Source organism: Chaetodon auriga, chromosome 19, assembly GCF_051107435.1.
Source record: "Chaetodon auriga isolate fChaAug3 chromosome 19, fChaAug3.hap1, whole genome shotgun sequence".
Classification (NCBI taxonomy): Eukaryota; Metazoa; Chordata; class Actinopteri; order Chaetodontiformes; family Chaetodontidae; genus Chaetodon; species Chaetodon auriga.
Window position 1 is genome coordinate 3,063,906 of NC_135092.1, and position 16,548 is coordinate 3,080,453.

General features: G+C 40.4%; 1 protein-coding gene across 9 annotated transcripts in view; it reads right to left on the reverse strand.

Moving 5' to 3' along the window:
* dennd1a (DENN/MADD domain containing 1A) overlaps window positions 1-11,134 on the reverse strand; it is a 29,866-nt gene extending 18,732 nt beyond the window's left edge. For 5 of the 9 annotated variants that reach the window (XR_013079197.1, XR_013079198.1, XM_076757451.1 and 2 more), the window contains exons 1-6: window positions 10,970-11,127; window positions 6,167-6,231; window positions 2,123-2,166; window positions 1,749-1,798; window positions 1,096-1,215; window positions 349-418 (exon numbers count right to left, since the gene is read on the reverse strand). Coding sequence is in view for 6 of the 9 variants with exons in the window: in XM_076757451.1 (XP_076613566.1) it covers window positions 349-418; window positions 1,096-1,215; window positions 1,749-1,798; window positions 2,123-2,166; window positions 6,167-6,231; window positions 10,970-10,986 (366 nt within the window). In the remaining 3 variants the exon portion in view is untranslated. Of the gene's footprint in view, window positions 1-348; window positions 419-1,095; window positions 1,216-1,748; window positions 1,799-2,122; window positions 2,167-6,166; window positions 6,232-10,969 lie in introns of all 9 variants that reach the window. The other 4 variants (XR_013079199.1, XM_076757452.1, XM_076757455.1 and 1 more) reach the window with 2 other exon arrangements.
* Window positions 11,135-16,548: the final 5,414 nt, after the last annotated feature.

A 16,548-nucleotide genomic window follows, 5' to 3' on the forward strand; every position in this document is an offset into this window, starting at 1 on the left:
AAAAAAAAAAAACAACACACAAACAGAACTCCAAGGTCAAATGAATCATTTGGTAGAACAATTACTGCAAAGTCATCCAGGAAAACGTCACTTCGAAATGCTTTTAAAACTCTGCCACGTTATTATCAGGCAGCAGTGTGACTGTTTATACTGCTGTCGGTTTATCTCTCAAGTGTTCTGCCAGTTGTGAAGAAGCATAAACATGAGACATTTGCATTCTGCTGGAGTCTACTACAGATTCATCTGAAAACTGTTAAATGTAAATCAATTTATCACTGTAACGGATCAGTCAATTTAAGCAGAAACTAGCTGAAACTAACATCTGTTCCTGTTCTCATTTCTCATTACCTGGCCTTTGATGGTGTAGTCCGCCAGGATATTAAGCAGCTTGTAGAAAACTTCAAACCAGGGCAGATAGCTGGGGAAAAAAAAGAAAATAAAATAAAAAAAGGTTTTTTTTGTTTTTTTTGTTTTTAACAAAGCTGAGCTTTACACTGCTTGTGAGATACAGAGTTCGGCCCAACAGTACAAATCAAGGGTTATTTCATTTGCCAATTTCAAAATTGTGGGACACCAATCAGTTTTCACTCGAAACACAGTGACACAACTTCATGAATCTGGTTGGCGTGGTGACAGCATGTGGTTTCTGCTGTGCATCCACACATGCTCTAAATTACTGATGCACTGATAACTACCCGTTGTATTGTTTGATTTGTTCTTCTGTAAATTACTTACTCTTTTTCTTAGCTGCCAACTTGTGTTGTCTCCCTGCATCGTCAGTTTGAGCTGTTTATTGTTTGACTGTTTTTAATTGGTTTGATTGAGTTTGATTTTTTTTTATATTTAAAATATATACCAATAAAGTCACTGAGCTGATGACTAGATTGCACCAAAAGTCAAACTTAACAATTTAGGTGCTTTGTTTTTCCCCAAACCTTATCTATTTGGCACTAAAATAGAAGAGTCTGGGAGGTTTTTAATCAGTATTTCCCATCTTTGCTTCTGTAAAGACCCTAATCAATGGATACTACTAGACTATCCGCTGATTACTTGCTGAAGCTACAGGCTACACTGCCTGCACACACACAGACTCACCTGAGAATACAGTAACATGTGTGGGCACCCGAGGAGAGGCGACAGAAGCCAAATCTCTGTTTGCTCTCAATGTCAGTCAACACAAATGTGAAGTTCTGGCCAACCTGGCTGACTGTCAGCCTGCAGGGTGAGAGAGGTTCAGAGAGCAGAAAGAGAGAGAGAGGAGAGAGATGAAGGGATGCAGACCCCTGCAGGTCATCATGCTCTGTCATGTGTGGAGGGCAGAAAGGAGCTCTAGGACATCCACTCATTTCACTGCTGTCTGTAATACACTCAGTAATACACAGTATTATGTATGAAGCTCAGTGAAAAACAAAAATACTGAACTAGCAGAGAGTGATGTTGATTTACTGATGATCTTCCGCTTAACAGTGCATGTCATATCTACTCTGCTGTCACCCTGAAAATGTGGGTCCACTGTATTGTATTTAACAGTGTTCCTTTATAGGACTGCAAAATATGAGTGTAGCAAAAGTTAATTTATATACATGACTGACTGATGAAACTGATATCTCAGAGACAACTTTCTCTATGATTCAATGCTAATCTGAGGCTCGACAAAGTTGAGCAAAATGATATTTTTCTGAGGTACTCTGAGATTTCCCCGCCTATACCACTTGTGTGGGCCAAAGTGGAGAGATGTGTGTGTGTACCTGTCCATGCTGAAAGGGAAGCAGAACTTGGGCACAGTCTGGATAGTTTCCTGTAGGACACAGATGAAGGACAATCGCAATCAATTGACGTATACAGTAGTTACATGTATTATCCTCTATATGTACGAATAATGCTGCATTAAAGTGGAAAACATTTTAAGGGATGTAATGTGAACTTTTCCACCTCTAACATAAATAAACAGTACACAACAGTGGAACATGCTTTGGCTAGAGTTAAGCCTGTGTGCAACATATGAGAACAAGAAGAAAGAAGCAAATACAGAGAGGGAAATGGGAAAGAAACCAATGAACTGCCATGAAGAGGGTGACAGACAGAAAAGCAAAATGGAGTAGAGTATTATTATTTTTCAAACCTGATCTGTGTAGTCTTCAGGGTACTGTCTTCGCACCTCTGGCCCTGTGAGAAACAGACAACATGAAATGACTGTGGAGAAGGGAATGAAAAGAAGAACAAGAAACAAAAACCTCACCTTTTCTTGACTGGTGAATGAACTGGTCAATAAATCAGTATGTAGACTGCCAGAGATACAGGGGGCCCCCTGTTCTGGTTATCATCCAGGGAGAGGATTTGAAGAGGATGGACTGATAAGGGGCGTTGGGGTCAAAATCAATTACAAAAAATTATAAAAACAAAAATTGAATTAAATTAATTATTTCTGCGCAGTTGCAGATAAAGATTAGGTTACAGTAGGCTGCATGGGATTGTTTATGACTTGTGTGAACTAATTTCCAATTGCTTCTTTTGTAAAGTCGAAAATATAGATGAAATCATTTCCAAAATTTACAACATTTCTATGTCTATCAAAATATTCTGCTTCAATCCAGAATTGTCGGCCTTTCAAAACCAACACTTTCACAGCGCTCAAAAAACTGATAGCTCTCCAGCTTTCCGCACACAAACACAGGTATGCACTGTATTAATGGGGCATTCCGGCAACAATCTAACGGCACCATGAATCATTTGGTACGGAAAGAAATGACAGTTAACAACAACAGTGGAGGTCTGGAAGACCAAGAAAACTTCCTGAAAGAACTGCTCGTAGGATTATTAGAAACAGCAAATCAACGCCCCTGGACTGCCGAAGGGCTTTAAGAAGACTGAGGTGCACTGTTCCACTGTGCAGTAACATCTCCACAAATATGAGCTTCATGGAAGAGTCATCAGAGGAAAACCTTTGCTGCATCCTCACCACAAAGGAAAGGAACGTCTACACAATCCTGATGCATTTTGGAAACAAGCCAGTTGTATTTCAATGGCTACCACTATTCTTCCTATTTTCAACAGCGCTTCATGCGTCCATGCAGATCATCTGAGACTGTGAAAGTTCCACTCTTCATACAACTTCTTCTGTGTGGCAGTATTTTTCGCTCCACCTTTCTATAAATAAAACTGCAGTAGCTTGACAACGATTAAATGTCTCACAGGAACCTTGTGATCAGCTGATTTTGTGCACTTTTTGAAGGTGTGTGGAGTGCACGGAATGTGCACAAGGAAATCCCCTAATGCAAACCAGTTTCTGTGGTGTTGGTAAAATGTTGTTGTGCATACCGAAGATGGCGGCAGCCCTGTCCCTGTCAATCATTGCCTGAGATGGTATTGCACTATTAGTTCAAGTACAGCACTGGTTGTGGGTACTCTATGTGTACTGCTATTGCCTGATATTGGAATCTGAGTTCAATTGCTCCAGCGTAGTTTCTGTCTTATTTTTTCCACCATTGTGCTGCTGTAACACCCAAATTTCCCTTCTGAGGGATGAATAGAGGATTATCTTGTCTCTTATCTGAAGGGAGCTCCTAAAGACACAGCTGGGGATGGGTTCATACAGCCAGTTCCATTTTGAATTTGATTCCTGGTCAGCAAAATATCCAGATTTGTTAAGCTCTGATGCTAGTCAATCTCTTATCAACCCCTTATCTCTCCTACTATTTTTTTTATTCACACAGAGCAATGGAAAACATACCAGTAGCAGCTTCTCATATTAAGCTGACGGTAGCTGTCAGTGGTTAAAATGAGAGCACTAGTACATTAGCTCACTGAACGTCAATTCAGTCATGACTTCAATGAAAAGAAATGTTTGAGCCCTCTTTTGTTAATGTGCTTTCTGCTGCTGGTGTCTGTATTCAGACAAAGATTTATACTGAGTGAAGAGACACATCACTCTGTAACATTGCTATAGCCCGTAGCGGACTGTGTGTTTCTGTAGCTCAACAGAGTGGTGAAGAGCTGATCACGTCATGACACTGTAACAATCTCCAAGTTAAACTTTGATTCAGATAAGATCTGTACTGAAACTGATCAACTTCATAGCTGTGAATCAGGGCCAACAGTATTTGGAGTCAGTAGCTGGAGGAGAACAGGAGGCCACAGCTGTTCACTGAATATGCCAGATAGATTTCATGAATATTTCATGTATTCTGCTGCTCATCTCATTTTTAGCATGTAATGACAGGTTGTGACCATTAATTAGTCTGCCCCTAAAAACAGTGGGGTTTCTACCTTCCCAGGCAATAAAGGGTGATTACATATCTTTGAGCTTACTGTTCAACATTTAACAAGTAAATGAAGACTGATTTTAGTCTTCAGTTACTTGTTAAATCTTAAACAGTAAACCTAATATAATTCAGTAATTGACTCAAATTTGATAAGTGGATTCCATAAAATGCTACAAAACCCATTGCCTACACAGCATACTCCACTGTTCCTCCAACTTAGTGGCAACAGTTTCATGTTGTCTGTTTCAATATGACAATGGCCCTGTGTACAAAGCCAGCTTCATAAGGACTTGCTTTTCCATGATGAACAATGGTACTGCTGTGGAAGAACTCAAGTGGACTGCACTTTGGGATAACCTGGAGCACTGACTGAGCCAGACCTTAACGCCAAGCATTAGCGAAGGACCTCATGAATGTTCTTTTGTCTGAATGGACGCACATCACTGCAGCCAGGTCAAAACATCTGGTGGAAAGCCTTCTACAGCACGACCAATCAAAAAGCAAGGCCAATATATCAGCTGATACCAACTTATTGAAGATATATTGGCATTTGTGTATAGGTTGGCGAGTCAGTCACAAGAAATGCTAAACTTGGTTTGAGGTCAAGTATAAAGCCTGTCACCATTACAAAGTCTGTCCTCCTGTGCACAAACAAAAAAAGCAGAACAAAAAAAGCCCCAAAACACTCAGCTGATACAATGGATTTAAAAACTCCAAAATATTGTTATTGGTACCAAACATTCAGTGTTAGTCACCGATAAAGCCCTCACAGCAGAGTGGAAACTGTTATGGCAGTCATATGCATAAAATTGGATTAATTAATCTTTATGGTCAATTTAACAAATTCTCTCATCAATACAGATGCAGATTATCTTTATTTTGCTACTAAATTCTGCATGTCCATTTTCCACCAATGGAGTAAATCCATTAAAAGAAAAAAAGTCTGCTGTGTTGGTGGTTGCATGCTCTCTCCAGCAGGTGGCCTCTTTAAGTTTTCACTGCAACATGCTAAGCCTCACAGTGTTGCATCACGTGTTTTAAAATATGTAAAAGGATTTTGGTTTTTAGAAACACAAGACATGTAAGACATCACCACTGTACATAAAAATCCATAGTAATCATCATGTTTTGAGAAAGATAGCTTATTTTGGCAAGAACAAATAAAATTATGCATACTTAGGGACTCCACGTATCAAACTCCTGTGCATACTTTTCATTCATTAAAATACTGACATATGGCCCAGATATTTCTTAAATTATGTGTACAAAGAACAAAATGGTGGTCTGAAGTGAATGTGTGAAACTGTTCTTTGAAACAAAGTTCATAATATTTCACATTTTATGAACAGCCAGACCTGACACTGATACTGCATCTTAACGACTGAACAGGAAACGGTGAGAGGCACAAGACTCCAACAGGAAGAAATTCTTAGAAATAATGCCGACAACCTCTCCTCAGTACCCAGGAAATTAGTCACATGCTGCAAATAAAAAAAAGTCTCAGAGAGACAAGACATATCATCATTATATCAAACAACTATCATTTATCATATAGCAATAAACCAGCTGTTCCCAACCTTTGATCCCTCATGATGAACCAGTATCTACCTGTGAACCCTGGTACAGCTTGCATTTGTCTAGTTGGGAGCAACTCCTCCAAAGAATGATTTTTCCCTCAAAACTGCATCCAATGTTTCATTTGAATGAGGTAAAACTGTCCAATATTTCACATAAAAGTCCAAAAAATGTATTTCAGTTTGTAGCAGAACATTGGACCACAGACAAGAACATTTCTGTATTCGGATATATACACATATTGTTAAAGTGTACACACACACACACACACACACACACACACACACACACACACACACACACACACACACAGAGTAAGAGAGACTTACCAGAGCTGCATGTGCCTGAATGGGCTACCTCCAAATACACCTCAAAAGTGGACTCGGGGCTCTCCCTGGAACAGAGGATAAAAACTTGAAATTATGATCTTTACATGTTAAAGAACATAACATCAGGCACAGTAAATCAATATTTATCATATAATAGAGCTTTCCACTAGCCTCAAACTTTTCATCTGAACAAACAAAGCCACTGTAATTCTCTTTCGAAATTTTTACTGATTTTAACCAAAGGTTGTGTTTCCAATCAATATCACTGATTAAGAATGGTCGTTAAGCTTTCGGTTGAAACCATGGTGCAGCTACATTTCATTCAGAAATAAAGCTGTCTCGGGGCCAGTCAGTGACATGTTAACTGATCTTCCCCTTTGCCCCTCAGTAAAATATGTAAAACATCAAAGAAGAACATGTGTGCATCACAAGGTGCTCATTCAGAGAAGTCTCACGTTAACCTCATCATTATGCAACAAATAAATGAAGCAAATAATAATCTTCACATGCATGCATTCATTCATGTACAGCGGCACTGACCAAAATACTGCCTTATGACACGATCACTTGTGGTAATTAATAAAAACAGAGCAGCAACTAAAGAAAGGTTACTTTAGCATAGTTCAATATATGTGCTCAACTTCCCCACGTGAGCAGACTTTATTTGATCTCACTGGTAACCTTGTTTTGTGAGTTAATTATTTAAATTCTGACTGGTTATTGATGTTTATTTCTATGACAGCAGCACAGGCAACCAGCCTGGTTCATGTACATAATTCCAAACTGTTCTACCTACAATTAAGTTGTATTAGAGTTCTCTCTAAGTGAGCATGTGAGCCTAATCTGACTCTGTTTATATGGGGCAATTTGTCAGTACTGTCCTTAAGAGGATAATATGTATCCACTGATCGCTGTGAAATTTATGTGCTTTTTCTGGACTCAAAACAAACAAAACTGGAAGGACATTCCTTTTTATTTTCACTGATGTTGCTATGCTGATGTATTTTCCTGTCCATTCCAAATAAAGATACATTTTAAAAAAATACTATGTGCTTAACTTGCTTCTGGAGTTCTTAATGATGGAACATCCATTCCAGAAACATAAAGTAACGATACAGACCATTTACTTCCCATATGACCTCCTCAGTAGCTGTACTTCTTACTAACTCCTTAGTATGTTCCACAGTTTGAAAGGTATATCTGAGGCATCATGGTTTACTTGTGTTTACATCTGCATACTGTGTATATATGCATTTCCAATAATAACAAATGAGACGATTTCTGAACTTGAATGAACATTTATTTAACACTAAAGCTTCTGTCTACACTGTCTCTGTTTGCTTAAGTAGATCTGCACTCTCTCTGCAGGGCACTTATTTTAAATGAAAAAATGTATCAACTAAAAAATGTCCAGAAGTATTCAAGAAACTCAGTTTGTAAAAAACAAAATAAAACAACACTTCACAACAGCATTTATCAGCAGATAGCAGCAACTTGTTTCTGAGATAGAACAAATGATTGTTGTCTGCACAACTTGGCTCCAACAGCGGCTGATGTCTGCACAGTCTCCACCCATCACGAAGGGATTTATATCTGCATTATGCATGGATGTGAAAGTAATGTCATTGTGTATCTGGGATAATTAACATTTAAATGAATTGTAACCTTTATAGCAAATGATGAGCATAATAAGGTTGTTGGTTCCAGTATGTCACTATTAATGCATCAGACTGAAGATGACTGCAGCTCTGTCAAAAGCATGCAGTCTCTGTTTTGCAAGCATAACACTGGTTAGTTACTCTTAGTGTTACCTAAAAACTTGATCATTACAGTGACTGACTTTTTAGGCAATTCAGCTTTGGTGAGATAGGCGAGTTGACTTTAAGGTTGGAGTATCCAGAATAACATGGAAACAACTTTACCATACAACCTTCAAGTGGACAAGTGAACAAGCAGCACTACACATGAAGCAGAGTCAAAACCCAAGTTAGCTGAAAAAGTAATTTCCACTGTGTCCATTTTATTCTTGTGTCAGTTTGTGCCAGGAGTCCATGGCAAAACTCAAAACTCTCACTGAAAAATTAGCAGTCCACAAACATGCTGGCACCAGAGTTAATGCTGGTTACTCATAGTGTTGACTATAAACTTGATTGTTTCTGAATTAAATCTGCTTTCTTCATCTGTGCCACTTGATGCGCTTTGAGGAACTCACATGCACTGAAATGCACGCACGGCCACCCGGCTACGGAAACAAAAAACAGAGAAGTTTGGATTGCAACACATTCTCTGCTCTGCTCAGGATGCTTTTACTGCACTATATCTTTACACAGAAGAAGGTTGTTTGCTGCTATCTCAACGTTCAAAATCTCATACATAAAACCTTTAAACCTTTGTGGGTGAAACAAGCTAGCAAGCATGACAACTTTAGCAACTGAACCAAACATTGTAACCAATTTAAATTGTGGAAGAAAACAACTTTAATCAAACCCAAAAAAAACTGCTACAACTACCAGCCAGCAGTGATGAATATTTATATTTGAAGGATAGTCGTAAGTTACATTATTCACATTTTGGCCATTTAAGTTAAAAGTCATTCTACCTGCATGGGCTATCATGTCATGTGACTTGGGGGTGTGTTCACATCATTTCCACAACAGAACCCAAAACAGCCTATTCAAAACACCTTTATCCATAAACTACCATTTCAATGTTAACATGATCCTGAACATAACTTTTCTCTCTCAGATGACAGTGTTATTCATTTTGGGTAGCTCGGACAGATAGCCTAGCAGTTCATTCTCAGGTAAAGGAAAATACGAAAATGCTTAAATAATTTTCCAGGAAACACAAGATTTTCCAGCACATTTCACTTTTTCTCTCAAAACTGATCGACTATTTTCCAGGATGTGTGGGAACCCTGATTTACAAATAACAAATATTGTGGCTATTCACCGCATTTGAACTTACTTTGTACATGTTTTTGTACATGACTGGGTTGCCGCTGTCCTTTCAGCACCACAGCTCTGCTCAGCTGCTGCTAAACAAACAGCTGCAAGACAAACTACTGAATCTAGAGCAGACTGACTACTATCAGGTGGAAGGAGCAGTGAAGTGGATCAGGCTGCTGGTTTCAGAGGAATACTGCTATAAAGGTAAAAAAAAAAAAAAGGGCATTGAATTTGAATTTATTTACTTATCTAATTAATTTGTTGAGGACAATAAAACTTGAATATTTATGTTAGTGTTCTACAGAGCACCTTGGAAATTCATTGTATGACAATATTAATATAACAATATATTATGCTGTTTTAATGTTTTCTCCACACTTCAATAATATTTTGATTTAAACAATTTTTGTCTGCAGTCAATTTTAAAACTATTTTGTCTACAAATATCAGAATCAGCCTTCAAAACTCTCCATGTTTAACAGAAGGTTGTCAAAAATATCAATACTTTTTGATACTGTGTGTTTGAAATGATATCTCCATTCATATATTTGATAGTACTGGAAGTACCAAAGTTGTAAGTAAAACAGATCTACAATCAGATTTTTAACCAAAGGCTACACAGATGAAACAACAGGGAAGAAAATCAACTGGTCCTAAAATCATTACTATTAACATTATCACAAATGTGTGAGGATGTGTTCACTGACTTTTCCTGTACGGGACAGGAGTCTAGATTATTAATAAAAAGAAAGGAAAACAATCCTGTTTTGTGTGCCTTGGACTGTTTTTCTTTTTGCTGTGGAATCGGAAAAGATACGGAGTGTTGTTTATTCACACTAGTATTGAAGTTCCAAGAAACAATGACAACAATGACCTTCGTGTCCCCTGTGGTAGCTGCTGCCCTGTTCAGTGCTGCAGTTATGAGATTCTAAGTCTACAGAGGCTTGCTGGATACAAGGTGACATTATGTCTGAAAACATCTCAGATTAATCCAATAATTAGCATGCTGATGTTTAGGAATCAGACATTGGCTTGTTTGACCAACAACAAAATCTGTTTGAAGAAACACACACACGGACATGTCCCACACAAAGTTGGGACCCTGTCACAGCAGGGACTCCATACTCACCCTCACGAGGTGATTATTAAAACATGCCATTGTCTGCAGTGTGGAACGGTAGAAATTACCGATAGGATTATCTTTAACTACTCGGTTCTGTCAAATTGCTTGTTTAGTTTCACTGTCCCTCAGCTTACTGTATTACATTCACTATAGTAATGGAACAGATCATTTGCCTGCAATCATTATTAGCAATTATCATTAGCTACCTCCCCACAAACAACGGACTGCAAATCTTAGTTTACCAAAACTTAATGACACATTAGTCGTAGGCCTAGAACAGTAACATGATGTCGAAGGAGTGACATTAGGCTAAAGGAAAGCACAAGTCTTTCTGTCAAACCCCGGCGTTCCTGTCTTCCACTTCTGTCCAGAAAACTAGCATCCGGTACAGGAAGACATTCTGACACAGTTGCCATGTTTACATGAGCTGCTCATACAGAAACATGTTCCTAACTGACTGCCAGTCATCTCTGTCTCAACTTGTTTCCGGCAAGCTTCGTGCTCCATCAGCCTGCAAATGACTAGCAGACCTGAAAGCGTACGACACATTTAAAAAGCTTTGTTTTCTGGTCCAGCAAGTGGGGCACCACCAGTGTTTGGTTTTTAGCCTGTGTCGCAACAAGTCATGGCCTTGCACTGCACTGTATCTTGCCCAGTGAGTCACTGTAACCAAGCTACTACAGCAGCAGGCTGCTAACAGCCGCGGTGGAACCAGCGGACAAACATTCTTACTTGATTCGAGACCCCATCTTTATTCCTCTCCCTGCCGTCGCTGTCGGCAGTGGATTTCAGTGCGCAGACGCGTCTGTCCAGTGGTGTTTTTCGGATGCTAAACTGTCACACAGACCTACACAACGCCATGGTCTGTCTACACGCGTAGATCACGCTCCGCCTCGCGATGAACTCTGGGACTTGTATTTCTATTGTGGAAGACATGTAGGTCTTCCATACGGAGCAATCTAGTGCTATAAACTACAGCTCCCATAATGCGTGTCGTTGACGACGATTGGGTCCCGTGATAAGACATATCAGCCCATTTGTTAGAAATATTTACCGTTATTTACTTTACCTGGAGCAGTTCTATGTGTACGAAATACTGAAGGATGCATGTGGAGTTTATTCGAGCTAGTATGGCTTTTTGTTCCTCAAAATTGGACTTATTAGAATTGTTATTATGTATTCATAAAAAGGAACAAATATAAACTCTTTAATAATAATTACTTTTATTGTCATTTTAAACTACCGCAGGTTCAGGCAACCAACGGACGCTGACGTAGTTAAGTGATATGAAATAGCATACCTGCTGACATTTGGATTTCCACCTTTAGGTTTCAGTAAGTAGGCCCCCTGAAACAATAAGATAAGATAAGATAAGATAGGATAAGATAAGACAAGACATACCTTTATTAGTCCTACAATGGGGAAATTTCAGGTATTAAAGTTGCAAGGTGGATAGCAAAAAATAGGGCATCAGTAAAAAGGACTTTAAATATAAAACAAGCAATATAAACAATATAAACAAGGAATATTTAAAAATATGAACAATAGATACTGATATTGCAATTGGTTGATGGTACCCCTGACTGGAGTATTGATATTGCACATAGGAGTAGTAATACACCTGATTGAAAGATTGATATATTGCACCTTAACTTGAAATTCACCTGAGCTAAATATTTTCACAGTGTAACTGAACACAGTTGATGTGTATTATAGTGCAGTCAGTTTGAAAGTCGTGGTGAATGTGTGGTCTACTGGGAGCACTGCTGGTTGTAAAGTCTGACTGCTGCAGAAAGGAAGGACCAGCAATAGCGTTCCTTCACACACTTTGGGTGAAGCAGTCTGTCGCTGAAAGAGCTCTCCAGTGCTGTTAAAGTGTCCTGCAGAGGGTGGGAGTCGTTCTCAATCATGGATGACAGCTTAGCCATCATCCTCCTCTCTCCTACCACCTCCACTGGGTCAAGGGGGCATCCCAGGACAGAGCTGGTCTTCTTGATCGGTTTGTCAAGTCTCTTCCTGTCAGCCATCGAGATGCTGCTCCCCCAGCAGACCACTCCATAAAAGATGGCTGATGCCACCACAGTGTCATAAAAGGAGTGCCCCCTGCACTCCAAACGACCTCAGTCTCCTGAGCAGATAAAGTCTGCTCTGGCCTGTCTTGTAAAGTGTGGTTGTGTTGTGAGTCCAGTCCAGTTTATTGTTCAGGTGAACACCCAGGTACTTATAAGATGTCACCATCTCGATGTCCGTTCGCTGGATGTTCACCGGTGTCAGGGGGCAGAGGGTTCATCTGTGGAATTCCACCACCAGTTCTTTGGTTTTCCCTGCATTGATCTGGAGGCAGTTCCACTGGCACCAGTCCACAATGTCCTGCGTCAGTTCTCTGTACCATCTGTGATGAGGCCGACAATTACAGAGTCATCAGACAACTTCTGCAGGTGACAGGTGGGTGTGTTGTATGAGAAGTCTGCAGTGTAGAGGGTGAAGAGGAATGTAGCCAGGACCGTTCCCTGTGAGGCCCCCGTGCTGCAGACGAGTCCCGGGTCCTCACATACTGTGGACGCTTGTATAATTTTTGTGATGAAGTATACATTTATTTTATTAAACCATTTTGCAGTATTCCATCTGCAATAGAGTATTCTACTCTATTGCTTTGTTCTTGCATTGATGGAGATTTTTACTACTATGCAACCATTGGCAGAGCTCAGGAATACACGTCAAAGAAAGGCAATCCTAAATAGATAGATAGATAGATAGATAGATAGATAGATAGATAGATAGATAGATACTTTATTCATCCCCAAGAGACATTCACAAGTTCCTGCATATTCCACAAATTTTAAGTAAAAGGCATGCAATTAATAATCTAAAAGCACAGCAAGCAAGGAGTTAAAAGTTAAAGGTATAAAATGTAAAAATGTCCACATGTCCAGTGCAATAGGACTAAAAGTACACATGTCCAGTGCAAACAGAATTAAAATTAAAGATGTCCAGTGCAAACATAATTGAAGGTAAAAATGTCCTAACAGAAGTAAAAGTAAAAATGTCCAATGCAAAAGAAAGCAAGTATAAATGTCAAGTGTTTAAATGAGTTTACATGAGATATCCAGAGTTTAAATGTCCAGTGCAAACAGAAAGCAAGTTAAGGTGCATGTTGAACATAGTGTTGTACAGATTCCATTCAGAACATTGAGGAATGTTGACATTAATGTTTAACGTTTCCCCCCTTGAGTGGAGTTAAAGAGCCGCATGGCGTGAGGGAGGAACAACTTCCTCAGTCTGTCAGTGGAGCAGGACAGAGACAGCAGCCTGTCACTGAAACTGCCTGGAGATGACGCTGTGCAGCGGATGCAGTGGATTGTCCATGATTGTCAGGAGCCTGCTCAGCGCCCGTCGTTCTGCCACAGATGTCAGGCTGTCCAGCTCTGTGCCCACAACAGAGCCTGCCTTCCTCACCAGTTTGTCCAGACGTGTAGCGTCCCTCTTTTTGATGCTGCCTCCCCAGCACACTGCTGCGTAGAAGGGGGCACTTGCTAGTCTGGTAGAACATCTGCAGCATTTTTTTTGCAGATGTTGAAGGATGTCAGCCTTCTGAGGAAGTATAATCAGCTCTGTCCTCTCCTGCATAGAACATCTGTGTTGGCAGTCCAGTCCATTTTATCATCCAGCTGCACTCCCAGGTATTTGCAATTCCGTACAATCTCCACACAGTCCCCTTTGATGGTCACAGGCTCAGGATGAGGCCTGGGCCTCCTGAAGTCCACCACCATCTCCCTGGTCTTGGTGGTGTTGAGGTGCAGGTAGTTGGAGTTGCACCATGTGACAAAGTCCTGGATCAGTGTCCTGTACTCCTCCTCCTGTCCATTCCTGATACAGCCCACGATAGCAGTGTCGTCTGCAAACTTTTGCACGTGGCAGGACTCTGCGTTGTATTGGAAGTCTGATGTGTACAGGGTGAATAGGACTGGAGAGAGCATGGTCTCCTGTGGTGCTCCTGCGCTGCAAACCACGATGTCAGACCGGCAGTCCTCCAGTCTCACATACTGAGGTCTGCCTGTCACATAGTCCGTAATCCAGACCACCAGGTGTGAGCCTACTCCCATCTCTGTCAGTTTTGTCTGAAATGAAATAATCTAAGGAACTGGTCCATTACCCTAATGAGCTACTTTGTCACTGCTTGTTAATTTCATTGCTGAGGGAGCAGTGATGGCAGCAGGACTCTGTGCAATCTGTAAAGTCAGGACGGTTTTTATTCAAGCTGCCTTTCCTTGGGCTTCCAACCTATCCCAGTCCAACTGTCACCACACCCCTGCCCCAGTTTGCAGTCCTGGCCAAAATGTATGACTCCTCTAAAGACCTCCCTTTGAAAGTGAATCTAGGAAACTTTTCTCTCAGTTCATTGGTCCTTTTGAAATCATCATTAATTCCTCTGTCATGTGTCTGAAACTTCCGCTTGGACTTTTATTTCAGGTTGATTAGGATGAATAAAAAACACCTGTTCTCAACTGAGTCAACATAAGTTAGTTTGACAATTGATCTAAAAATGTGGGAGGAGATGAGCTTAGTTAGTTTTACAGTTTTTAAGGAAAACAGAGTGACAGACTTCATAATTCCTGCCAGCTCAAAATATCTGAACTTTTCCGAACACTGAGCCTTTATTTTTAGAAAGCTGCAAAGAAGAAGTACATACATACTGATTTGTTATGAATTTTCAGTTTTAATTCCAAACTGTTTCTGTTGCGCCACCATCAGGAGTACTTTTCCACAATGCCAGATGGGGAAGTGTGGCATAGAACTGGACCTATGTGCAAAGTTCTGTTCATTTTCTGCATGAGAAAGTTGATTTCCTCCTAACAACAAGCCAAATATTAAAATTGGCAAATAGAAGAGGCTCCAGCTGCAGAGCTGCCTGGCTCCTAATAAAACATACAGTATGTAATCTCATTAAACGTACTTAACTAAATACTGTAACAATAGGCAGTTTATGTGTGCATGTGTATGTGAGAGAGAGCATTTTTGTGTCAGAGTGAATGCCTATGTTTCTTTGTGCCCCTCCTTATGTTCCATGTGCACAAGCATCAACACACAACCATGGTAAGTGAAGTGAGAGTTTGAAGTGGTTATGTTTGAGGCCATGTGATGTCATTGTGCTGTCAGGTTAGAAAAGGGAATAGATGGTTACGTGTGAGACATAGTTACTGGATGTAACTCCAGCTCTATGAGTAAGCCTATGCATGTGAAGCTCAACTAACAACTCAGCAGTGCGGCTATCCAATAACCTATAAGGCATCATTGCAATAAAGATTCGTGAATAACAGTAAACCAAATCCATACATGTACACCAACAAAAGAGAAGCAGTCCTGTGCTTAGCCAAGTCCATTATTCTATGTTATTCCCAGTTAATGTTACCAGTCGATGAAGGGAGAGGGTTCCTTGGTGTGCTTTATCAGCTGCACTGATTCCAGTGATTGTGGGTGAGCCTGGCTGAGAAGAGTTTTGGTTCTGATGTCAAGTGATGCAGTCTTTGTTGTGCAGTGTTCCAATGGTTCAGGTTGGAAGAAAGTGGTTGCTCCCTTGGTGCACCTGCTCTGATGCCTAGTCCACACATACGCAGATATTTTTCAAAATGTAGCTCTATGCATGCACTTTGGCAGAAGTGTGCATCAGAAGTTTTCTGATGACTCTGCGATAATTAGCTGTGTCGGTAAGGGTGATGAGGATGAGTACAGGGCTGCTGTGGACAACTTTGTCACATGGTGTGAGCAGAACCATCTGCAACTAAGCGTGACATAGAATAAGGAATTGGTAGTGGACCTGAGGAGAACAAAGGCACCAGGGACCCCTGTTTCTATCCAGGGGGTCAGTGTGGACATTGTGGAGGACTACCTGGGGGTACATATTAACAACAAACTGGACTGGGCAAAGAACACTGACACTCTCTACAGGAAGGGCCAGAGTCGTCTCTATTTTCTGAGGCAACAAGGGAATTGCTTGGGCCAAGAAACACAAGGAATGGACAGTAAAACCAGTGGAAATCTGTCCTTTGATGAGTCTGATGAGTCCAAATTTGAGGTTTTTGGCTCCACCCGTCATGTCTTTGTGAGACACAGAAAAGGTGAGCGGATGGTTTTTACATGTGTGGTTCCCACTGTGAAGCATGGAGGAGGGGGTGTGGTGGTGTGGGGGTGCTTTGCTGGTGACACTGTTCGTGATTTATTCAAATCTATATGTATGTATATATGTGTGTGTGTGTTTGTGTGTGTGTGTGTGTATATATGTGTATGTATGTATGCATATATATGTATACACA